We start from the raw sequence: 26359 nt of genomic DNA on the forward strand, positions 1-26359 counted from the left end.
TAAAATACGCTAGTGGTTTCTTAATATTAAAATGAGGTTATCATATGCACAGTATAAAAATGGAAGTAATCAAAGTCCGTATGATATTGAGTTCGATGGTAGTTCTGCGTAGTATATACAAATGTTGGCAAAATAAAACACAATTTATAATTACTGTACACTTATTTCTAATTGTTAAAATTGATGAGGTAAAACATTCCAATTTGTCTATTTGTAATTTGGCTCCAACCAAAATAATTCGCCCTAGGATTCATGAGGTAGTCAACTCCGTTGGTCACCCTCTATTTGAATGGAGTGCACAGTGCAAGTGAACAGCTTTTGTTGATTATAAACTGAGGCTGTGCTAAGACAGAGTTAAAACAACACCAGCTTCAAATGAAGATAGTTAAAAACATCATTAGGTTCTTCCTAGTTGACTAAAAATTTGCGTATATTTTGTTGTTGAAGTGTGGGAAAGTCAGTTGTTGGTTGAATGGGCAACGGTCGAAATTGCAAATTCTGGGGTCGTTACACTTTTTGGCCGTCCACTACGTGGATCATCATCCAAGCTCTCCCGACCAAATTTAAACTCGCTGGTCCACTTAGCAACAGTTGAAAATGAAGGAGCAGAGTCCCCCAGTGTGTTCTGAAAGTCAGTATGAATTTCCTTTGCTTTCATACCTTTCTTTACAAAGTATTTAATCACTGCTCGAATCTCAGCTTTTTCCATTGTCACAAATCACAACGCGGGAACAACAACAAAGAGTCGTCACTACCACACTCCTGCAGCTAGAGCACCGACGCGCCACGTGTTCACTCACAAAGGATGTGTGATTACTGCACGGGAACCTCATTGCTCTAGCACTGACATCTAGCGGTGATTCTGAGAACTTTTCAAACCGTCCTCATACATCACTATGAAACGGTTCTGAAACCATTGGAGAGGTAGATATATTTATTAACCACCAACAGGCTATTCCCAATTACAGATGGTGTACTACACCTATAAGCTATTTTCTACGACTAATTTATTTACAAATAATCACAAACTATAATATTAAAAATGAACATCTTACAATACTACAGAGAGATTATTATTTTATGTATACAGTTGAAACCCTATCCCTTATTGCCAATAAAGGACTCCTCAAAGAAAAAGGAACGCAGAATCATCAGAAGAATCATGGGATCAAATTAGAAATAAAATCTAACAAGGAAATCTATAGGAAAACATAAAAAATTACAGACACAATCCACTAAAGACAGGCACAATTTAATGGTTACCTCAAAACAAATGGACGGGAACAGGTTGACCAGGTTGATCTATCAATCTTTTTTTAATTCAAAACATAAAACCACAATGCCTTGGTTTAGAAATCCCAAAGAGGAAGACCCTCAAATGCTACAAATTAAAACCTGAAGACACCTTTGACAGAGATCTCTTCCAAAAAGGATAGTGAAGAAAAGACTAAACTGAGACGAATAATCGAAAAGAAGGTACGATGTCCTTCGGACATAGGACCGCAAGCACTCAGAAAGAATGATGGAATTCTGGGCTCAAATGAAAGCAACATTCACTGCCAAATATAACGAGACTTAACGTTCTCGATGGCCCCATCAAATAAATAATAATAAATATGCCACTCACTGGCTTCTTGTCCATATCACTTGGAATATTTTCCTTTTCTTCCTCCTTCTTGAATTTTTTCCTTTCTGTCTCTTCATCCTCTTTCTCAGCTTCTCTTTTCAGCCCATCAACATCCTTGCCTTCCACAGGAGTCCCCACATCAGGCACTGTAAAAAATTGTAATTAATAAATACTAAATAAATATTTTCATAATACAGCAAAGAAAGAAAATAACTTAGTAGAGCTTTTGCAGTTGAAATTCATACTGAAACATCCTTTAAGGGCAGTTTGACAATACACATCACAATAGATTCCACAACTTAAAACTACATTTAAATAATGACTTCTTGTCCTTCATCACTATACAGGCTGCAAAGTTAAAGTTCATGATCTCTTTCACAAACAATAATGTGTAATAAAACTGAGATGTAAAGATTATGTTAAAACAAGGCACTACAATGACTGGAAAAGTGACTCAATATTGCACAAGTGGTATTACAGAGAATAAAACAACTTGATATGCCAGGAACTCATTAACAGAAGACAACACATGAGAAGATTATGCTAATACCAGTACATTCTTTTGTAAGAAAAAAGGTGGTGGTACTCATCCGAACCTTTCAGCAAACGTATGTACATCTCCAAGCAGGGTTTGATAAATTCTTAAAACATTATGATGATTTATAAAATAACAGTCAATAAATTTTAAAATATAATAACAACAGGTGATAACCTCACAGAATAGTTTACTTACCTTGTAACATACACAATTCTGTATATTCTGCAGGTATGGAAATAAATACTCACTAGGTTTGATTTGATTTAACTCTTTCACTGTCTTAGACTGCCCTGTTTTCTCTACAGTGTTCTAAAAACTCATGTACATAAACTAGAAATAGACATAAGATACAAAATTACCCTTAAAAACTATAGAAGTCATTCAAAAAAACTAATTTGAAGAATTCCAGCCACGCAAAATTGTTGGGAATATCTATTTTCACACCTGCTTGCCCAGTAAATTGTACTTTATTGGGGATATGAACAGAATCTACAAATTAGGTGCAATTTACAGCAGTGTGAAATGCTGTCACCACCACCTGTTGTTAGTAAAACCAATATCAAGAATATCGCTGTCTTCATCAACATTGACATTTTCATCATCACTAGGTTCACTTCAACTCACACTTTCACTAAATAAATCATTATCGTGATACAAATTCTTTCAAAATCATCATTTAGCAAAGAACATGAAACACTGCACGATGAGGAAGGCATAGTGTAAACAATCTGCTGATAGTGTCATTCTTTTGTCTCTAGTTTAGCCACCCAAGGAGGTTAAATACTGCAAAGAGAATATCTTCCTGATTCCAATGATGTGCAACTGATGGCATTTGTGTTCATTTTTGGCTACGATCAAAGCAATTAAGGCAAAGCTACACAAGCCCCAGTACATATTCGGGCTGACACCGTGAGGCGGCAATGAGGAGCCCAAATACATACTCAGGCAGACAGTAAAAGAGTTAATTCACTGATTAGTATATTAATTTCATCTACGTCACATCCCTACCATGTAAGGTACATGTTGAAAAGAACATGCTGAAAAGAAAGATCACTATTTCAAGCAAAATTAGATTAAGAAGAACTATGTTTTGATGAGGATATACCCAATCTATGAAACTGGTAATGTGAGAAGATGTGGAGTTTGTTGTTGTCTTTTTGTGTTTTCATGTTCGTCCTTGTCTCACTGTCTTCTGAAACTAGCCTGCAATTAAGCTTATCCTTTGTAGCATACAGCCAATTTCTTTGATTGAAATGAACCTTCAACATATTAGGTCATGTTCAGTATATATACAGTGGTGTCAACTTTTGAACCAGGTTATCAGTAAATTCCCCCACCCGCACCAATTCTCAGAAATTTTTTAGTCAAATCCAGAGCATGCTCCTCCCCTACTCAATAATGAAAATTTTCTTCCTTCTGTCTTTTTCGTTGAAAATTATTTTTTTGTGGTATTATTTTTCTGCAATAATTTCCCCTTTGACTGTTATGCCATACCCGTGAGATGGAATTCGTAATAATTAAGGACTATCCGTAACAGTTGGCACCTCTGCATGTGTTACATATTGAAGAGATTTGAAGTACAAAATAAAAATGGCCAACCGGACACCGGTGGGATCCGAACCCATAACCTCCTAATTACGCGTCCATTGCTCTATTCAATTCAGCTATGGTGGCCTAGGTCATTTTTGTTCTGTTGCAAAGGATCTAAGCTAGTGGTCTGGTACGACTGCCATCACACTGTAGAATATGTGTAATCACCTGTTGTGGGCCAAGTCAATGAATATTTAACTTCTTTGATTTCTGTAATGCAATGTTAGTTCCTATGAACATGATGCCTTCAAGGCTTTCTCCAACATCTCTTTCTGCATATTATATCATGATGCAGAAAACTTTTCTTTTGTTAACTAGGAGTGTTTACAAATACAAGTATTGTGGGCACAGGAACCATATGTAATGATTCCTTCCAGACGCTCAAGCTCAAATGAGTCATGCAGTTTTTCAAATCTATTATCTGAGGTACTCTATGTCTGTCTGCTTTAACTGACTGTAGTTAAAATGTCAACAATAGCTGAAAATGGTGAGGCATGTTAACAGCCCGAGTGCCCAGGAGGCTGACAGCCAATCTTAAATCCTTAAGCACATTAAGTGCCGAAACTAATCACCAAAGACCTACGGTTCCTATGTTCGCAATACTGTATTAGTATTTGCACCCATAACCACTCCCTTTATTTATGAAACAAATTTTTTTTCTGCACCCTATATGTATACCTCACTATCTGTTTTACGTCACACCAACACAAACAGGTCTCGTGGCAATGATAGGATAGAAAAGGGCTAGGAGTGGAAAGGTGTTAATTAAGGTACAGCCCCAGAATTTGCCTGGTGTGGAAATGGGAAACCACAAAAAATCATCTTCAGGCTACTGACAGTAGGATCTGAACCCACTACCTCCTGAATGCAAGCTCACAGCTGCGCAACCCTAACCATACAGCTGATGCTTGTTGTTTAAAGGGGCCTAACATCGAAGGTCATCGGCCCCCAACCATACAGCCAACCTACTTGGTGTGTCTATATATATTCCCAAGTAGTATTGTACAACTGAAGTTAAAGATGACCGATTCTGATGACTGTAAAAGCAGTTACAAAGTTCTGTGAAATTGTACTATTCATTTGATTGTTTGGAGACAGGTATTACTGAATAAGTTTTCTGTAACACGTAAAAAGGTCATATCTGCAGAAAAATCCAATGGTGTTCAGTTTAGCATAAACTACTGTACATTCTAATATTGCTCATCTGTTTTTCCAAAACAAATTTCACTCTATTTACCTTAAATTTCTTTTTAAAAAAATAGGGAATAACAGTTATGGTACATACAAACATTAGACAATAACACTTCTTTTTCTGGTGAAATTTCCTTAATACTAGTTGAAATTACCGCCAGGGCTGGTACAGAGAAATGTCATAGTGAATTGATCATTTGAACATATATGTTGCACCAGTAATGGAAGAATGTCATACTGAGTTTTCCAACTTTGTTCAAGTTCCATATGACCTGTGATAATGAATCTTTCAGGTATCCACATTTATTACCAGGCCTACGAGTTTGCTTCAATAGTACCAAGAGGGGCATCTTTACAATTCCGCTGTTGTTATTATCACTACTGTCTTCTTCATTTTGGATATCCTCACGGTCCTCAATCAATCAATCAATCAATCAATCAATCAATCAATCAATCAATCAATCAATCAATCAATCAATCAAGCAAGCAAGCAAGCAATCAATCAATCAATTGAGCAATCGATAAATTAATCCATCAATCAACCAATCAACTGTACTTAGGTCTGTCATCCAGGTGGCAGTTTCTCTATGTTGTTTACTTAGAATTTTATTAAATGATTTCAAAGAACTTGCAAATTTATCAAGTATTTCCCTTGATGATACCAATCACTAATTCCCCCACACCCACACCCCTGTGAACCAAGTGGGGAGGCTTGCGTGTCCCAATGAAGAAGATAGCCAAACTGTAGGTCCAACCATATCGGAGGGGTACCTGCTGAGAGATCAGACTAACAAATGGTTCATCAAAAGGGGGGTAGCAGCCTTTTGGAAGCTACAAAAGCGGCAGTATGAATGACTGACTGATAAGGCTTTGTAATAATATTTAACATGGCATAGCTGTGTTCCTACTGCTTCATAAATGAAAGCAACAGGAAACTACAGCGGTAACTTATTACCGAGGCGATGCAGCTCTCTCTGTATGAATGAATGATGTACTGATGATGGCTTCCTCCAAATCTTCCAAAGGTAAAATAATGCTTTATTCAGATCTCCAGGTGGGGACTCCACACAGGGAGGCAATCGTCAGGAAGATGGATACTGACATTCTGCGAATTGGAGCGTGGAATGTTAGGAATTTGAATCTTTGTGGTAGGTTAGAGGAATTGAAGAGGAAAATGAATATATTACAATTAGATGTGGTTGGTGTAAGTGGAGTACGTTGGCATGAAGAGCAGAATTTCTGTTCAGGCAACTACAGAATTATCAACACAAAATCAAACATGGGAAATGCAGGGGTTGGTTTAATAATGAATAAGAAATTAGGGCAGCAGGTAAGCTACTATGACCGGCATAGTGAAAAGATTATTCTTGTCAAGATAGACACCATGCCAATGCTCACCAAAATAGTGCAGGTCTATATGCCTCCTAGATCAGCAGATGACAAAGAAATCAGAAGAATGTATGAAGAGATAGAAGATTTAATACAATTTTTAAGATGCATTCTTAAGGGTGCAAAGTGGAAAGTGTTCATTCAAAGACTGCTACATGCATGAAAGAGGACGACCTGGATCAAAGACTGGAATAATAGTGAATGATTTGAGCATATGATTCGCGGGGATGAAGAATTTGCAGGGAAATTTATGTGGTCTGACGAGGTGCAATTCTAACTTAATGGTATAGTGAATTGCCACAATTGTGTAAACTGGTCTCCTGTAAACCCTCATGTTCATGCGGTGAAGGCAGTGAATCAACCAGCGCTTAACGTGTGGTGTGGTCTGTCATCCCGTGGTTTGATTGGTCCCTTCTTCTTTGAGAGTACCATAACTGGCCAGGTGTATCTTGATATGCTTCAGGCAAGAATTTTGTTTGCCATCCAAACCTTGTATGGCTATGAAATGTTTTATCAGCAGGAAAATGAGCCCAACCTCTTGCCCATCATTACCATCGAGATGTCAGGTTGTACCTGGATGACACTCTACCCGGAAGGTGGGTAGGTTGAAGAGGTGCCATTTAGTACTCACCTCAGTCTCCTTATTTGACACCACTAGACTTCTACCTGTGGGAAACAGTCTAGAATGACATGTATAAAAAAAACCAGCTACAATCAACAAGCTACATGAATAAGTTGTAGCATCATGTGCTGCAAATATGCCAGATAAACCAACTGCCGTAATTCAGCCTGCAGTTCAGCGGCATCAGCGTTGTTTAGAAGCTGCTGGTGGTCACTTCAAACATATAACATAACTCACTCTTAGTGCCAAAAATTGTACCTGTAAATCAAATTTGTCAGCGAGTACAATTTTTGGACCCATCTGCATATAAGAAAAGATAAAGGTCCAATAATACTGCCTTAAGAGACCCCCTCTTAATCTTTACAGGATCATGTACTCTAATTCTCTGGGTTCTATTTTCAAGAAATTTAGCCAGCTATTCAAACATTCTTTTGAATAATCCAATAGCCTTCATTTTTGTCAGCAGTCTAAGATGATCTACCGTATCAAAAGCCTGGGGTAGGTCAACAGCGATACAATCCATTTGACTTCCTGAATCTAAAATATCTGCTATATCTTGCTGGAATTCTACCAGCTTAGCCTCACTGGAATGAGACCTTTCCTAAGCTCACACTGCTTTCTATCAAACCAATTAGTAACTTCACAAAGGTGTCCATAATATCAAAAAGGATGCTTTCCCAGAGCTTACAAACAACACTTATCAAGCTGTCTGGCCTGTAACTATTTGCTTGATGTTGATCACCCTTTTCTTTGTATACTGGGGCTACAATTGCAATACTCCATTCACCTGATGTAGCTCTTTCATGCAAATAATGAACAACTATTTCAGATATGGCACCATATCTCAACAACAGTCTTTAGTATATCGCCAAAAATCTTATCAATCCCATCTGCTTTTCTAGCTTTCAACCTGTGTCTTTTTGTAAATGTCTTTTATGTCATAGATAAATTTCAGTACCTTGCCTGTAGACTTCAAGTTGGCAGCAAGTGAGAGTCTGTATGTTTATCCTCTGTGTTTTTATAGGAGTTTTTGTTTCTAAACAAATAGTGTGCCCAGGAGAAGATAGTCATGTTCATCTAGATGATCCAGGCAGTAATTTCATGTGCAGAGAAGTGCTCAGAAATGCATCTGTACAATTGAAATGCCTTTCTTTGTATCTTACGTGCTACAGCAGCCACCAGCGTGCCAATGCCTCTCCTGCGGGGAGTTTATGACAAGCTGAATATGGTTGACTGCCATTCGTGAGTTTCATTTTCCTTCACTGCCACCTGCAAGCCTTCCTTGCATTCTTGTAACACTGACTTCGAATCCAGCTTCCAGTAAATTATCTCAGTTTTCTACTTGGTCAACTTTAAGCTTATTATTAACATTCTTACTGTCAGTTGGTGATGTGGATAGAAATCCCAGACCCGTGGTTGTTAGTACACTACTCAAAATATATATCCATTCCTGGATAAACAAGGCCTATAAAGAGTACGTGGAAAACTTAGCAGATCACCATTGCCATTTGAAGTGAAGCGTCAGATAATCTTGCCACTTAATCACCATTTCACAAGGCTCATAATACAGATAAGTATCTACGTTCACTCCACACAGCATTCCAACACATGACTACAATGTTTTGTGAGCGATAATCAGATACCAAGAATTAATACCCATATAAATGGTCCGTTATTGGACATTATCAATTTTTCAGCTAACTCATTCCTGGTTGCCAGCATTTCACCCCCATGTGCTAAGTTGGGCCCATGAGTTGGTACCTAGCACACCCACCAAGATGCATGGCTAGTGCATACCGTGGAGGCCACTGCATAGGCTACTTGGATCCACCGGCGGTGCCAATGCACTATGACATTGTCTCATTACCAAAAATTGATACCTGCTTGGCCATCAGATGATCAGGTTCCCTATGTGAATCAACATCTATATCATACCAAGAATTCGTCAGACAATTCGATCAGTGCTTCATAAATGTTTAATCTGTTTTAAGTTGAAGAAGGAAAATATGCTGGGCCCTTAATCATGAAGCTCTGAACCTAGTGAAGCAGACCTAAACAGAAATGCTACGTTAGTTTCTTTAGTTGCCTTTGCCCAAGTGTCTTCATCTCTATTCAGACAATGGAACTAATTTTGTTGGTGCAAGCACGGCATTGCAGGTAATGAGAAACTGGTTGCAAGATAGTGATTGGCAAAGGGAAATAGAGAAATATGCCTCTACCGAGATGTTCACATAGCATTTTATCCCACCAAGTGCTCCACACTTTGGAGGGTTATGGGAGGCTAATATTAATTCCATGAAGTATTATCTTCAGCATGTGGTAGAGCCTGTTTCATTAACTTCTGAAAAATTTCATACTCTTTTGTGCCAAGTTGAAGCCTGTTTAAATTCCAAAGCTTTAACTCACTCAACTCATTTGATGTGACATTCACACGATCATTGGCCAGGCCTAAATGACGAGACATTCATGCGCCGCGCCGAGTCGTATGTTCTAGGTCATATTTTGATCACCCCTGCAAGGGTTTCCCTTTTGCAAACTTCTATGAATAGAACAGGAATGTGGCTTGTTTACAACTCTCCTTCTAAGAACTTGCACTGTTATTTATTGCCTAATTGCAGCCTCTGAAAGTACAACCTTTTCATCAGGTGTCAGTCATTCTCCTAGCCATGACTCCAAGCGTAGTATAGGCAAGTGACAGCAATGCTACTGCTGAGTTAATTGGAAGTGTTTTAGATTCAGAGGACAGTGATGGTGATTATGATAACATTGAAGAAAAAATGTTAAGTTAAAGTTATTCACTGATACGAATGACTGAAATCATACCTAAAGCCCCGTGTGCGAAACCAAAACCTAGTGAACTGGGTGTAAGTTGGTAAAAGTGATAACCAACAAATAATGCATCACTTTAAAGGCTCTCCAGAGGTATCAGGAGAAGTAAGAGAGAAAATTTAGATAATTCTGTATCAGAGTTGTCTGTAATCTTGGAGGTTATAGACCTGCCGTTTCCCACACTGCGCAGGAAATATATATTTACTTTACAGAACAATTATCGGACCCACATAGAGAAAAAGGTGGTGACAAGTGGTCTGAAACTAATGGGGATGAAATTAAGGCCTATTTTGCCCTCTGCATACTGATGTCCCAGGTTCGTAAGTCTCACACCCAATTACATTGGAGCAAAGATAATTGTACTGAGACCTCAATTCTTCAAGAGACAATGAGTAGTGTTAAGTGCCTTTACATATACCTGAATGTTTTGAGATTTATCACATAAAATCTTTGTTCTATTTTTTTTGCTATTTGTTTTATGTCGCACCGACACAGATAGGTCTTATGGCGACGATGGGATAGGAAAGGCCTAGGAACAGGAAGGAAGCGGCCGTGCCCAGCATTTGCATGGTGTGAAAATGGGAAACCACAGAAAACCATCTTCAGGGCTGCCGACAGTGGGATTCAAACCCACTATCTCCCGGATGCAAGCTCACAGCTGAGTGCTCCTAACCGCACGGCCAACTCGCCCTGTAACCTTTGTTCTAACATCACTGGTCCTGAGTACAATTATTTTGAATGCTTCACTGAAAACTGTGCATAAAAATTGTTGTTGCTGTTCCATTTATAGCATTTATTTCAGAGCGGTGTGCAGTAGTTCCGGCCGGGCGGTTTACTCATGTTGAGGATGATTTAAATGATTTCTAAGTAAGCACGCAGGATCATTAAACCTGAAGCGAATGGGTTAACCACTCTTTCTAACAATACTGACAATTTATCCCCTCTAACCCCTGGTCACTTCATTAATGGTTCTTCCCTTGTAAGTCTTCCTGAAGTTGATTACACTAATGTGCCTGTCAATAAACTGTCCAGATGGAAATGTCTGCAGCAATTCTCGAAGCACCTCTAGAGGAGATAGTCTACAGATTATCTTAATAGACGGCAGCAGCATCTGAAGTGTAAGTCGGCTCAGCCCATGCTAATGAAGGATGACAGAACCATCTCCTTGCAGTGGAAGATGGGAGTGATCCGAAGGACCTATTCTGGAACGGATGAACTAATTCGTGTGGTTACTGTAAGGTCATCCAATGGGGAACTGTGACGACCAGTGCACAAACTTGTTTCACTACCTATAAATAGAGCCCTCGCGGATGTACAAAATATTAACCGCACCCGCTCTTCCTTCATCCGCACCCGCATGTACAAATGGTTATCTGCATCCGCAAATGCTTATCCGCGGATAATGTAAATATTTAACTACAGTATATTACACCCAAGGTATTGAAACGGATAGATCTGTTAACATAATACAATAGGCCTGATACCTGGCACCAGAGCCCCTACAATCATAGGTTTATGAAATACTTTCTCTTGCGACAACCATTGACGTATTGACCTTCCTTCCTTCCTTCCTTCCTTCCATTTATTGCGGGCAGAAGCCAGTTAGGCTTAGTTCAGATTTACGGCTTTATGGTCTCAAGGTTCTTTATAAATCACCATTATCCCAAATCACTGTCAAGGGTGACCTAATTACAAGCAAAAATAAGAGTAATAAACCAAAACCAAACCAAACCCCTGGCACTACAGCCCTTGAAGGGCCTTGGCCTACCAAGTGACCGCTGCTCAGCCCAAAGGCCTGCAGATTACGAGGTGTTGTGTGGTCAGCACGACAAATCCTCTTGGCCGTTATTCTTGGCTTCCGAGACCGGGGCTGCTATCTCACCGTCAGATAGCTCCTCAATTCTAATCACGTAGGCTGAGTGGACCTCGAACCAGCCCTCAGGTTCAGGTAAAAATCCCTGACCTGGCCGGGAATCGAACCCGGGGCCTCCGGGTAAGAGGCAGGCACGCTACCCCTACACCACGGGGCCAGAAAATAAGAGTAATACCTGAGTGAAAATCAATAAACTTCATTATTTAGAAATTATCGGTAAAATTATCTGCACTGTCGTACAGTTTGCATCCACCAAAACACTAACTTTGTCGATATCTGCGGATAAACCCTCGGGATATCTGCATCTGTGCAAGGCTCTATCTTATTGATCAACGGGAGGGAATATGTACAGATTCTGTAAAGTGTTTATTCCATGTTTGTTCGCCCTCTCTTACTGGCCAAACTCTTTGTTAGAAAGTAAATATTTTTTAAGGTTAATACGAGTGTTTAGATGAGTGCTCAGGGGACAAGATGGCTGAGTAAAGCTGTTCGGCATGGCTTCAAGTTTACAGAGATTCCATACTCATGTTTGAAGACATTACAGATATTAGCATAATAAGTGTTGTGAATCATTTCTTCCCTCACAACTATGCATATTGAGGATGTTTATGAACTGGCAAGCTAACTCACTCCAATTTCACTCCAAGTTCGCAGTTCCTTCAGCAAATGGAAGTGCTGTTCAGATATGTATGCTGGTTAACTAATGTGCATAGAAAGACACATTCAATTTTTTGTAGAATTCTTTTCTGTGATAATTTCGCTTTTCTATAGTGCTCCTTAGTAATGAGGAGCAATCCGTAATAATTTTGGGCAGTCCATAGTAGTTTTAGCACCTCTACATTATGTAAATTAAATGGGTAACTTCTAAAATACTGGGCATTTTAAAGAGAACATTGAGAAGATAAGAATTGTCTTTTTAATTTACAATACACAGCTCAAAAAGAGTTTTCCACCACTTGCATTTTTTATGTCCATGAAGAATGTTTGCTCTACAAGTTGTTGCATGACGGACATTCAAATGACTTGTAATGCCACCTATTAGTAGACATGTAGGTAATACGTGCAGTCTCAGAACAGTCCCGAAGAGTGTGCAGTTACTGTCACCTGTGGATGTGTCTACATTTCTTTTGATAACCACTGTGCATTTATTATATTGCATACAGTTAATTGTATTTATGTGCTACTTTCTACTTACAATATTCCTGCCTAATCTTTGATATACCACAACCTTCCTCTACTGCACTCAGCACACAGCACAGCACAGCACAGTGCAGCACTTGTGAATAGCAAGCTGGGCTTGCTGGCATTCTGCATTCACCATCAAGCCAGACTCGTTGCATGCACATCGCCTGAAGCACACAATATGTAGGCAACAAGCTGGACTTGCCTTTCTCATCATGGCGGCACTTGGAAGCTGCATTGCGTAACAGGGCTTCGGCCTGACCTTCAATAGCTTATGTCAGGTAACTTCTACACTGCTAAAGCTGACCATCTCTCTTGCCGCTGCAAGTGGTTTTAAACCATTACTGATCCTCTCAATTGGTTAATTGACCTGTTTGTCTCCCCGAGTTACCGCCTGGCGAGGATGATTTTTGTCCATCTTTTATTCGTCTACAAGATCTTTTGGAACTCAACGTGAGTCCTCACCATTCGCTCTGCCAGCACTACGCTGTTCCTTCGAAGAAGAGATACATGATCATAATTTGGAACTTTCAGAAACCTTAGCAAATCTAGTGGAATTTCAGGATTATTTTTCTTAACATTTATCAGTGTAAGATTCCTTTTCTTATGATAGTGTTCTGCAAACATTTTCCTAAGGATACCACAACTAAAATCTTGGACTTGTGAGTTCACTCACTTTTTCTTTTCCAGTGTCAATTTTCTTATAATTTATTTTCAATTCAAAATGTTAATTTTTCTAGTCAAAAAGCTATTTGTGTACAATGAAGTTGTTACTTCTCTTTAATTATTGTTAAATTTCAAACTATTCATTGTATAAATTATTGTTAAAGTAGGTTACTTCTCATTAATTATTGTTAAATTTCAAACTATTCATTGTATAAATTATTTTTAAAGTAGAGTATATGAACTATTGCATTTTTTCCATTTATATTTGCTCCTTCTATGTCTATGTTTAACCCTCTTACCAAACTATTAATCCGTCACTTGGTAAGCCTTTACCTTTGCCACACCCAATTCCATCTTCTGAAAACAGATAGTTCCAACCTAGCACTTGATCAAAAGTTTTCCCATATACAATTATACAGTTGCTTTTATTACGAGAGGGAATTCAAAGCAGCATTTAAACAGTAGGCATTTCAGTTACAACCAATAATTTCCACTTGCCAGTGATGCATGAAACCAGATGGTTAAACAGTTGAAAGCTTCATTAGATGCCGGTCAAGAAGTTACCACAGAATAGGAGAAGGCAACACAGGCATCTTCAAAAAGTATCCTGGACTTCAGTTAGGGGGGAAAAAAATAATTCATTTGTCACTCAGAACCAGTGAAAAGTGTTTTGTTGAAATAGTCACTTCAATTCCAAACAATGCAAAAGTAATTCAAGTCATGAAAAGTATACTGCTGTCTGCTGCTACAAATGTGTGCAGAGTAGAATTGTTATTAACTGATGTTCATACTCAACTCAAGTAGGAAATAAGTGATACCTCTATGTAATGTGGTTCTGGGCGAATCTTCAGATAAGACTGACTGCACTCAACTGTGGTATATATTGTATTTATTTCCTTAATGGTATTGCATTGTGGAATAATTACTTGGATTCAAGGATATTGAATGCAGTTTTGCAGAGGACATGTATATCAAACACTATGCGCCATTATGTCCAAGAATGATATTAAAAGGAAAAATCTGTTATTGGTGGTAACAAATTATGTTCGTAGCATGATGGGAGGTCCTGCAGGAGTTCTTTAACGTGCCAATAAAGGTTCTGGCATGTACCCCTGGACTGAGCATGGATCAAACCTGCCAGTGAGAGATAAGAGTGGCCTTGCATATTGTATCCGAGATGAAAATAGTTCTGTTGTGTTTTGACATTGCATAATTGACAAAACCACATTGTCCTGAGTTGCCTGACATGAGTACAGCTAATCATATGGTTAATCTTTTACATGAAAGATTATCATTGACACACACACTTTTCAGAACCTGCCTCGGAAAATTTGGTGCCCTGCATGCAGATTGTTTGCTTCACAATAACATTCGCAGACTTAGCAAAGGAAACACGCTTTCAAGATTCTTTGAACTGAAAGACGAAATCATAAGTTTCTCAATGGGTGTGACGCAAAATATATTAACCAGAAATATAATTTCGTCAACTTCCTCAACGATGAAAAAACAATACAGCAGGTTGCATTCTTCAGTGATGTATTTTACTACTTAAAGAATATTTACAGGGACCAGGAAAATCGGAACAGGAATTACAAGATGCCACGACTCTTTCGAACTAACTTAGATCTCTTTATTCAAGATTTGAAGGAGGAAAGTATTCATTTTCCCACACTTTGTTTGGTACCTTGCATTGAGTATTGTCATACTTCATGAACCAGCTAAAAAAAAGGAATTCGGTGAATGATTCATGCAGTTCAACAAATTGGACAACATTTTCAGGCTGTGATGAAACCCTTTTCCATTGGTCCTCGAGGAGAACGATGTACCAAAGCAACTGAATTATAGAACTCTGACAAGGCAGAATTACAGACTGAAATGCTACAGCTTGCAATGACAGAAGAAAGGGCAGAGAAAACTGATGTATCATTTTCGCTCTCTCTTAATGGAGATTCACACCCTAACTTGCACAAGTTTCTAAAATTAATATATTATGACAATGTTGGCATCAACATATATGTGCGTAAAAGTATGAATTTGTGAAAAACATTTTCAGATCCAGAATAACTCATGAATACTTGATGGACTACTTAACCATTGCCAGAAATTCATACATGCCAGACACTGAAAAGATTTTAGAAAAACAAGACAATTTTTCCTCACTGATGAGGTTGGATGGCAAAATTGTATATGTGCATATTTTAATTGAATTTGAAATAATATTGATCTAAAATTTTGTTGTTATGCAAACACTGGTTGAAATTTTTAAAAAATGTTTTAGAAGTACAGAGCTAATTTATATCAATATACACTATATTTGCTTATTTTTCGTAATTGTTATATGGAGTAATCAATCCCCATAAGCAAGCCCAGAACCTACCTTACTCAACCAAATACATAGTCTTATCATAAATACTGTCCCAAACGTTTAAGTAAATTGACACAAAATGGTTCAAGATATTTTAATATCCTAATAAGAAGTGTTACATAGATGCATTATGAACCATAACCACAAGTAATTATTCAAAATGGCCACCATTTGCACGCACACAGGCCTTAAGTCTTTGTGGCCACTCATCAATGGCATTACGAAACACATCACCTGGAAATTCTGCAACTGCCTTCCGAAGAGACTGCTTTAAGCTTTCAATATTGGAATGTCTTTTCTTGCAAGCCATTTCCTGAAGTTTGGACCACAATTTGTAGTCCAAAGGGTTTAAATCTGGACTTGCAGATGGCCAATCTGAAGTATAAATGAAATCAGGAACATTTGCCTAGAACCACTGCTTGGTTGCCCTTGCCTTGTGTGCTGGGACTGAGTCCTGCTGGAAGCTCCAGTTCTGTCCATGGAAGAGGGTGTTGTTGAGATTCTTAACCAGTCCCTCAAGCACTGTGCCCTGGTACACTTCAGCTGAAGTTTTGACTCCCTTTTCACAGAAATGGAGCTCCGTTGTGCCCTCAAAGCTCACACCCCACCACACCATAACTGATGGGGGATGATGATCCCTCTGGATCCTTGGAGCCTTTTCACCAGCTTCTCTAGAGGAATGGGCATATACCCTGTCGTTTTGGGTGTTGAAAGTCTCCTCAACACTGAAAATCTTTTCATCCGTAAACAGGATTCGACGATGACCATTAGCCACGTAACGCTTAAGTAAGCGCTTTGATTCTAGGAGCCACTGGCGCTTCATTTCATTTGTCAGAAGATGTCCTTTGCATCGTTTGTAAGCATGGAGTCCCAGGTCAATGCTTAACGTGCGAGACATAGACATTTTTTTATATCTGTAACTCACGAGCCATCACTGACTGTCTCCTTACCGGATTTCGTTGCACACGAGCCATCACTGACTGTCTCCTTACCGGATTTCGTCGCACACAAGCCGCCACTGCTTTGATGAGTTCTGGCGTTTGTACTGTGTGTGGTCTTCCTTGCCATGGGCGATCTCTCACAGTTCCAACCTCAACAAATCGATTTATAGTGTGGTAAACAAATTTCTTACTAATTTTCAGCTTCTGGAGGGTTCTGAAAATCTCCCCTGGCGATTGTCCTACCTTGTATAACGTTATCACGGCCATACGATTCTCATACTCCCCCCATTCCATCTTGAAAACTTAAAACTGACAACTGTACACTTCTGCAGCTCAACCAACAATGACTCGCATGTCACAATACCGGTTTTGTAGCCACTCCCTCGTTCGGGCGGAAGAACAGCCACCCTCAAATGTTGGGACAGTATTTATGGTAAGACTGGGTATTTATACTCCAGGGCCTCCTTTATTCAAATATTACCATCAATCTGGACACCAAGGAAAAATAATTGAAGACCTCTGCCATAGATTTCAATTACATGTGTCTATTCTGAATGTGCAAACAAATCAGTTACAAGCATGATCTTTATAGTAATACTTTGTATGAATTCCATGATAATTTTTATGTGTTACCTATGGGCTATCCAAAGGATTTGTGGAAATTCCTCAATAACAATGCAAAATATTTTAGTTTCTATCCATCCTCGGAGCATTTATATGCATTCATGGTGTGGGTTACTGTAGTCACGTCGTAGTTCGTGAACCATGGGCAACGGCTGAGTGGCCTAGTTAGTGGTCCTGAGAGTCGGGATACCAGTTGCTATGGAGTGGGAGTGGGCATCTCGGACATATTCTGAGTCATGGCCCTCTTTGTGTTCAGGCGGCTAGGACTATACAATCCACTGGTGGTCCATAAACTGTTAGAGGAGGGATGCTCACTTGGACTATGTGTAAGTAGGATAGCATCTTGCTTCATGAATTTAATAAGCTCCGAACATTTTAAGCAAGGTTCGGACCTATGGAATTAACGGAGTCCCGCTCCCATTTGACAGGCGACGGACTCCTTGGAAACAACTTGGCGAACAAAATGGAATTCAATGGGGAGCTATCAACATTAATGGGGCTTATCGAAGAAAGAAAGAAGAACACGCTGAGTCAGCAAACAGGATGCATCTCGATGTGCTAGGAGTAAGTGATAATCGGGTAAGGGGAGATAACGAGGAAAAGATAGGAGATTATAAAGTGTACTTGACGGGTGTTAGGAAGGGAAGAGCAAAGTATGGGATAGGGCTGCTTATCAGGAATACCATTGCACGCAAAATAGTTTCTGTTAGGCACGTAAATGAGCGAATGATGTAGGTAGATTTGTCAGTTGGGGGAATTAGGATGAGAATTGTCTCAATGTATTCATCATGTGAGGATGCAGATGAGAATAAAGCTGACAACTTTTATGAAGCATTGAGTGACATCATAGTCAGGGTCAACAGCAAGGATAGAATAATGCTAATGGGCGATTTCAATGTGAGATTTCAAAATAGAATTGAAGGATACAAAAGGGCGATTGGTAAATGTGGGGAAGATATGGAAGGTAGTGTTTGCTGGACTTCTGTGCTGGTATGGTTTTAGCAGTTACAAATACATTCTTCACGCATAAGGCTATTCACCGCTACACATGGGAGGCTAGGGGTACCAGATCCATAATAGACTATATCTTAACAGACTTCAAATTCAGGAAATCTGTTAGAAATGCACGAGTTTTCAAGGGATTTTTCGATGATACAGACCACTATCTGATCTGTAGTAAACTAAGTATCTCTAGGCCTATGGTAGAGAAAGTGAAATCTGTCTACAAACGAATAAGGGTAGAAAATCTCCAGGATGAGGAAATTAGACAGTACATGGATATGATTAGAGAGAAGTTTTGAACACTATACAGTAGGCATATTATTCAAGAGCCGGGTAGTCGTTTTACATGGTATCACTTTCAGAAACTTAAAGAGTAGGCCATCCTTCCAGACTGCATCATAGGCTGCTGTCAGATCAATAAAAGCCACTGATGTCTTAAGTTTTCTCTGATAGCCTGCTTCTATGTAAGTTGTAAGAGACATCATTTGGTCTGTAGTGCTTCTGTTCGCTCTGAATCCTGCCTGCTCCACTGGTATTTTCTCGAGGATCTCTGGGCCAATTCTATTGAGAAGGAGCCGTTCTAGTAATTTATATGTCACACTAAGCAGGGCAATAGGTCGATAGCTCTCTGGTTTATCACTGGCTTTGCCTTTCTTCAAGATGCAAGTATGAAGTATGTACAATCGCTATTAAGCAGGTTCACCAACAGCTGATGATGACATTTTTACAGGTCGAACCCGGTACTGTTTTAATGTAGATAACTTTAAACATTTTGTAATAAAGTATTGATTAGGTGGAAATCTCATTCTTCATACTTGCATTCTTAATTCATCAATACGGACAATGAAGCTGATAGACTATAGTTTCTTCAAGATGGCTATGATCTTTGTTTGTTTGAATAGCTTTGGCAATTGTCCACTCTGTAGGATGTTCGTGAAGAAGGTGGACAACCATACTCTAGCTCTATCCCCACAATGAGTGATAAATTCTGGGTGAATACCATCCACACCTGTTAGCCCTGCCCTGGGAGTAGTGGCCCTGCTTATGTCAGTCCCAGAACACACAGACCCAGTGTGTATCATCTCGTAAGGGTCCCAGCTCAGAGTTACAAGTGATGACCTCAATAGAATCTACAGCGGAGAAGATGGACTTTGGAAAAGTGAATTATGGAAGAGGCAGCCAAGTACTCAGAGAGTGATGATAAATATCAGCCTCAGAAAAGGTTAGGGCATACCATGAAAAAAAGTGACATGCAGTTCTTGTACTAGGGGAGCTGTGATAAGCAGGTGACCAACAACCAATATTATGAAGGTGGAATAATAAATGTTACGACCCTGACATAAAGATCAGAAGAGTTTATGAAGGAAGAGAATGTTGCAATAATGGAACTGAGTGTGGTCAAGTGGAAGGGAAAGGGAGTGAACAAGATGAGTAGAGGAATCACCCTGTACTGGAGTGGAGGAGGTGAGGCAAAGAATGGAGTAGGAGTGATTGTTAACAAAACCCTGGATGAAAACATGGATAGGTAGACTGTGTTAGAGACAGAATAATCAGAGTACAACTGAGGACAGAAGGAGTGAAAAACTTCAAGTTTATGCACCCCAAACTGGAAACAGAGAGGACAATATAGAGGACATCTTGGAGACACTTGAGGAAGTAATGCTCATGGGGAACCTGCGCAGGTTGGAAATACATAACAGAATTAGGAAGGAAGTGATTGGTCCTTTTGGATATGGATAAAAGAAACAGCAAAGGAGATAAGTTGATTTTTGTGAGAGAAATGGAATGATTGTGGGTAACACTTGATTAGAAATATCACTAGATATGGCTGCGGTGAAAAAAGGACAAAACAGTTACTAATTTTATTTCAGTTGAGAAAATAAATCGTAAACCAGATGAGACGTTGGATGAAGACCACAGAGTAGTGGTAGCAAAATTGTGAGAATGAAAGAAATAAGATGGAAGAAAATAAAAGAAATAAAGAAAATTAAAATAAAAAATTAAAGGAACTCAGGAGAAATTTCAGGCGGAATTAAAACAGCACATCCCTGTATCAGAGATAGAAAGTGAAGAAGAAGAAGAAGAAGAAGAAGACGACGAAGAAGGAGAAGAAGAAGAAGGGACCAAATTTAAAAATACATTTGTAAGCTGTGCTGAGATGATCTGTGGCAGAACTTCAGGAAGACTGAAGGAAAAGGAGACACCCTGGTGGAATGGAACGGTGAAGAAGGTTGTTAAACAAAAGAAGAAAGCACTTCAAGAATGGAAGAGAGATAGGAAAGAAGGAAGTAAGATTAAGTATCAGGAAATTAAAAGTAAGAGTAAAAAAGTGGTAAATGAGGGAGAGAAAAATTCTGGGAAAGATTGACACAAGAGTTGGAAAAGGATGTAAATGGTGGAAAAAGGATGTCGTATGGATTTATAGAAAATAAGAGAAAAGAAAAAGACTACACAAAACAAGTGAAGGAAGAGAGTGAAAATGTAATAACAGACCCAGAGGAGATAAAGAATAGGTGGAAGGATTATTTCGATAAACTCATAAATGTGAGAAATGATGCAGAATAGAGTGTAGTGGTAAATGACGATCCAAAAACGGACAGTGATAGTACAATGACCGAGGTGGAAATAGCTGTTAAAAAATTTAAAACAGAAAAAATAGCAGGGATGGATGAAAATGTGTGGAAATGATAAAAGCAGCAGGACTTATTGGTCTACATTGGTTATCTAGGTTGCTAAGGCACATATGGAGGAAAGAACAAGTACCTGATGATTGGTGTAAAGGGTAATAATAACAGTATTTAACAAAGGTGACAGGAAAGTATGTGACAATTGTACAGTAATTATACTGTTGTCACCAGTAGCCATAAAACTGGAGAGAATAATAGAAAGGACAATGAGAGGAAGCTGGAAAGGAAGTTAAAAGAGCAGTATCAATTTCAACAGGGCAGGTCGATGATAGACCCTGTATTTACCATGAGATTTTTGATAGAAGAACAATGGAAATATGGAAAAGACTTGGTGATGGTATTCCCTGCTTTAGTGAAAGCATACGATAATGTTAATTGAGAAAAGGTGTGGGAAATCCTGGAAAGAAAAGGATGTGGAAAACAATCAAGGGAATTAGTGAAAGTAATGTATAAAAATTGTTCCAGTTGTGTCCAGACTCGAGTGGGGAGAACAGATTGGTTCAGAAACCAAACTGGACTAAGACAGGAATGTGCATCATCTACACTTATATATTATGGTTATGGGCGTAATTGTAAAGGAAACAAAGGCAACATAAAGATGGGATATGGTATTATTGCAGATGTCATAGTGATCTGGGAAGTTAACCATACAGAAATGCAAATTCCACTAGAGGCTTGAAATGACAATAATGAGAAGTAGGGTATGAAAATCAGTGTGGAGAGAGCAAAATAGTGATGACAAGAGGAGAAAGAGAAGGAAAAGGAATATTTAGTATTAAAGGACAAAATCTTGAGGTTGTTGTAGTAATAATAATAATAATAATAATAATAATAATAATAATAATAATAATAATAATAATAATAACTGTACCGGAAGTACATCAACTCCGTACATTTAAAACGAGCACCTTTTAGAAGGCCATCTCAAATATGAACTGTGAAACTTCTAGTGGAAGAAATTTGAATGTTTATCATCAGATGTCTCTACTGTCAACTTATGTGTTCCCTCTGGTGAGAGGATGGACAATTAGTTTTCAAGAGAAATTCTGTAGTCATTAGTTGGTAAAACTGAATTGTTTGTAGATTGTTTCTGGCTGTCTACGGTTATCAGCACTTCTATCTCTTCCCGCCGGCTTTAAAAATTAACCAATAAGGAACCTTCCTCTCCGCTATAAAAGCTGGGACATTTTGGGTCATGTTGTCTTTTGATCACTCCAGTCCAGCAGTAGTGTGTTCTTAGAGGAGGCAGGAGAGAGCTTGCCTCGTACATCTCCGGAAAGTCCACCAGGTCAAGGTAATGGCAGATGCCTTGTAATCAAGTAATAGTCTCAGAAAGCTAGTTTGAGGGGAAGGTTTCAAATTATTTTGTAATGGAATCTTTCAAACAAGTCTAAAGATCTTAAGGTAACTTAGGCAATAAATATTGTAAACCCTCTTGTATTCCCCTTCAATTTGACTAGGATTTCGTAATATTTAAAAATTTATCTCTTCTTGCAATGTAAATCTGTCTCTACATCTAGTCACCTCCGTAGTATAGGCTTAGCCTCTCTAACTTAGGGCCATCGGCCCACATAGGGTTTTACAGAGGTGCCAACCTTTGAATTGGGTTATCAGTAAACCCATTTTTAACCACCCCCACCCCCTCCGCCAAAAACTTTTACGAGTTAAATCCAAAGCACCCCGTCTGACCTTTCCTACAGCAATCTATTCTAAAGTATATCATATAACACAATAAAATTTGCTCATTACCTGTTAGTTCTGCGATAAAAAATTCTTTGTAGCTTTTTTCACACCCAGCAGCTGCTTTTCGGTGTAGGTTTTCTTGTAACATACTTCCCCCTGAGAAGACATTTTCGTCTTCAGAACCATAAGCGATTCCAGTGTAGATGTACTTAGTGTAGGCCTGAATTCTGTCTGATTTTTCCTAACACTGAAAACTCTTTCTGTGGGAGAGTTACTATGAGGTACACTTAGTACTGCAAATACAACATTACTTAAGGTTTTATACTTAATTTGTCCACTTTCATTTTTAAGCTCTGCAATCTTGCCCCAATTCACATCAATGTTAGGTCCATGTACAATGTATTCTGGGAAAGTATCACACTGGTAAACTGCAAATTCCTCTTCAAGTTTTTCATGTTCACTTTCTTTGACCAAAGTTGGGAATCTTCGAACAAAGTATTCAAGAGATGAATAGGAAACCTTCGTTCTGAGAGAGATGTCTACAACTTCGGCATGATGAAGAAATTCATCATCAAGGGGAAATTTCCTGGTAATGTAACTGCAAGCTGCCATATAAAACTCTCTTACAGAATTATAAAACATCTCTTCATCACAGTCATTATCTTTCAAGTATGCCCTAGCTTTTGCTCCAATTACCAAGTCCTCATTGGCTTTCTGGTATTTCCTCCTCTTGAATTCAACACTCAAAAGGGAGGTAGATTCTGACTGAAGAGAACATGGCTGAACAAATCTGACCAACAGGTCAGTTAAAAGACCAGTAAGTTTCCTCCTAAGAAGACGTATGGCTGGAGCATCTTGTTGCAGAAATATATTCACAGAGTTAAAAACATGAAGTGTACTCTGAAGAAAGTAGCAAAACAGTTTTGTGTGTGGGTCTTGTATGAAAGATTTCACAGTTTCAAACTGCTTGGTGGTCTCACTTTTATGGTGGGTCTCACTACAAAACATGAGTGTCAAAGCTTCCCACTGCTCAAGAACTCTATCAATAGACTGAAGAAGCGAGAGCCAACGGGTACTAACATATTTCAAAATTTTGTGACCCTCTGTGCCACAATTAGCCTGATAAACTTTCAACGTGTTTTGTCTTTTAGAACTCTTGTCAAGATAGTAATATAAGTGAACCAAAAAGTTCTCTACATTGACTGGCAATTGGGCTGCTGCTTTTTGTGCACAGATGTGTATGAGATGACATGAACAACCCGGGACATAAACAGAAGAATGCCTGTCCTTCACAAATTTGGCAACACCTTTATTTGCCCCTATCATTGTGTATGCATTGTCAGATGAAAAAGAAATGCAATTTTCCCATGGAATGGCTAAAGAAGACAATTCGCTATTAATTACAGAGAAAATTCCCTCACCAGCATTGTCGCTACTCTCTAACAATGACAATAGAAGAGTTGATATTTGACCTCTCTGAGCATTAAAGAAAGAGACAACTATAGGATAAAGTTTAACTGCATCTGAATCCGTACTACCATCAGTAGCCAAGGAAAAAGGCGTTATTTGCAAAAGTTTGCTTAATTCCTGTTTTGCCTCAGATGCCGTGTATTGAACTAAAGCAGAGGTTTTAGTTCTTGCACAAGCATATTTCTGAGATATTTTTGAGTCGGGAAACATTGATCTAAACAAATTTCCAGCGTGGTCTGCAACTGATAACAGAATATTATGCTCCAAAAGAAATGATGTGAACAATAATTCGGCATTTGTCACCGCAGTTTCATTACTTTTTACGAAGAACGATGAAACAGACTGGTTTCGTAATTTTGATTCACCGTATGTGTGATGTTTCTTGGATTCTATGTGTCTTCTGCAATAATCTCGTCCACCGTGAGCCACAGACAAATCACACGAACACACACTACAGAACACGTGGTTTTCACTAACACGTGAGGCAAGCAAGCATAGCCATTCCTTTGTGTAACCGTCTCGATATTTCTGTAACACTGCTGTCTTCTTAGAAGAAGATGCAATTTGACAATTGCTCCGCTTCATTTCACAAAACCAATCACTACTTTTCGAATCAACGTCTAGGATAATTAGAATTGAAATGCGCTAAATATATACCATTTTTTCTACGAACACAACAGAGAGCCGAATGTGCGCACTGGAGAACAGCAAGGCAAGGAGTAGCGAGTAGCAAGGAGTAGGGCCTTCCTCACGGCCGACTTGATACATCATTCCCGCGTCATTCTAGCTAAGAGAGCAGCGTATATCTATGTAGCTGGCTGTGATTTCACAACGCTCGCGGGAAACAAAAGGAAGTGACGACCAAATAACTGCCAAATATGTTTGGTAGCCAACGTACAAGCATTGAAACGAGGCGGGTTGACCAGTAGTGCTCTAAGAGATTGAAGATTTTTTACTTCTTTCCTTTTTTTCGCAGAAATTAATTTTTATCGTGACAAGGTTGCTTTTCCGTTATAATTTCCCCTTCGACCGTAATGCCTTAATCCCGAAGTGAATCCATAATAGTTGGCACCTCTGGTTTTAGGTATTTTTCAAGTGTATTTCAAAGGAGTGCAAGTGTTCGCCTCCTAACATTTTCATTTCCAGCCAATAACTTTAACCTTTTCTTTGTACGAAGGCCAGGTAGAATGGGCACTTATTGCCCCTGTTAAATATTCTTATTCTATTTCATATTTAATGCAATGTAGACTGTCGAGCGAGTAAGACAGTGGAAACTGGTGGTTGTTTACCTAATGTAATAGTTGAATTGTGCCTTTGAAAGGTTGGAATCTTGCAAATATTGAAGAGTATTCTCCTAGAGAGAAATTGTATGTGAAACAGAGAAGCTCCTTCTTGAATGCAGTATATTTTGGAGCTCAGTCTCCGCAAGGATTTATTGAAAGGAGCAATGGTGTTCTTGTAAAACATGTAACTTGTTATGAGCTTCAAGCTCATTTTGTTAAATCATTGTTGCCTGGTTGTTCTAAGCTTTTCTAATTTTTTTTATCAAGCTCACAAACTAGCTTAGTCCCATTATTTGTTAATGTTCAACAAAGCTTTGAATCTGAATGAAAGAAAAAATTCAAATTTTAGAGTTTTAAATTAAATATTGATCTTTTCTCTATCCACTCATTCATGCCCGCACCTTCTTACACCTCTGCGTTCCATGATATCACCGGAACAATAATAATAATGATTTTTTTGTCAACTGACATTTCCATCATGCTAACAAGTTGAAGATAGTGGGGAGATCGATCAAAGTCGGTCTCAGGGATACAACTAAGGTACTGAGCCTTAGAGGTTGCCTCAAGTTGTTTCCTTGCTGTTATTTTACGGCTTTAAGCCAAATTACATAATTTAGCATAGCACATTGCACAAATGGCAGTAACAACGAACGGAAAGCAATAGACAAAAATTCTTGAACATCAGAAAGATGGTCAATAAAAATACCCAAAAAAATTAAACAGGTCTACAAAAACCACACGCTTATTCAAATAGATGAAGATTTTACTAAAAACAAAACAAGAAATTTCTACAAAAT

At 38.7% G+C, this 26359-nt stretch overlaps 1 protein-coding gene across 1 annotated transcript in view; it reads right to left on the reverse strand.

Annotated features, from left to right (window-relative positions):
- Positions 1-26359, reverse strand: part of Slik (Sterile20-like kinase) — a 733683-nt gene that overhangs the window by 367378 nt on the left and 339946 nt on the right. The window contains exon 9 of the mRNA XM_067159768.2: positions 1628-1773. Coding sequence (XP_067015869.2) covers positions 1628-1773 — 146 coding nt within the window. The remainder of the gene's footprint in view (positions 1-1627; positions 1774-26359) is intronic.

This window comes from Anabrus simplex, chromosome 1, assembly GCF_040414725.1.
Source record: "Anabrus simplex isolate iqAnaSimp1 chromosome 1, ASM4041472v1, whole genome shotgun sequence".
Lineage (NCBI taxonomy): Eukaryota > Metazoa > Arthropoda > Insecta > Orthoptera > Tettigoniidae > Anabrus > Anabrus simplex.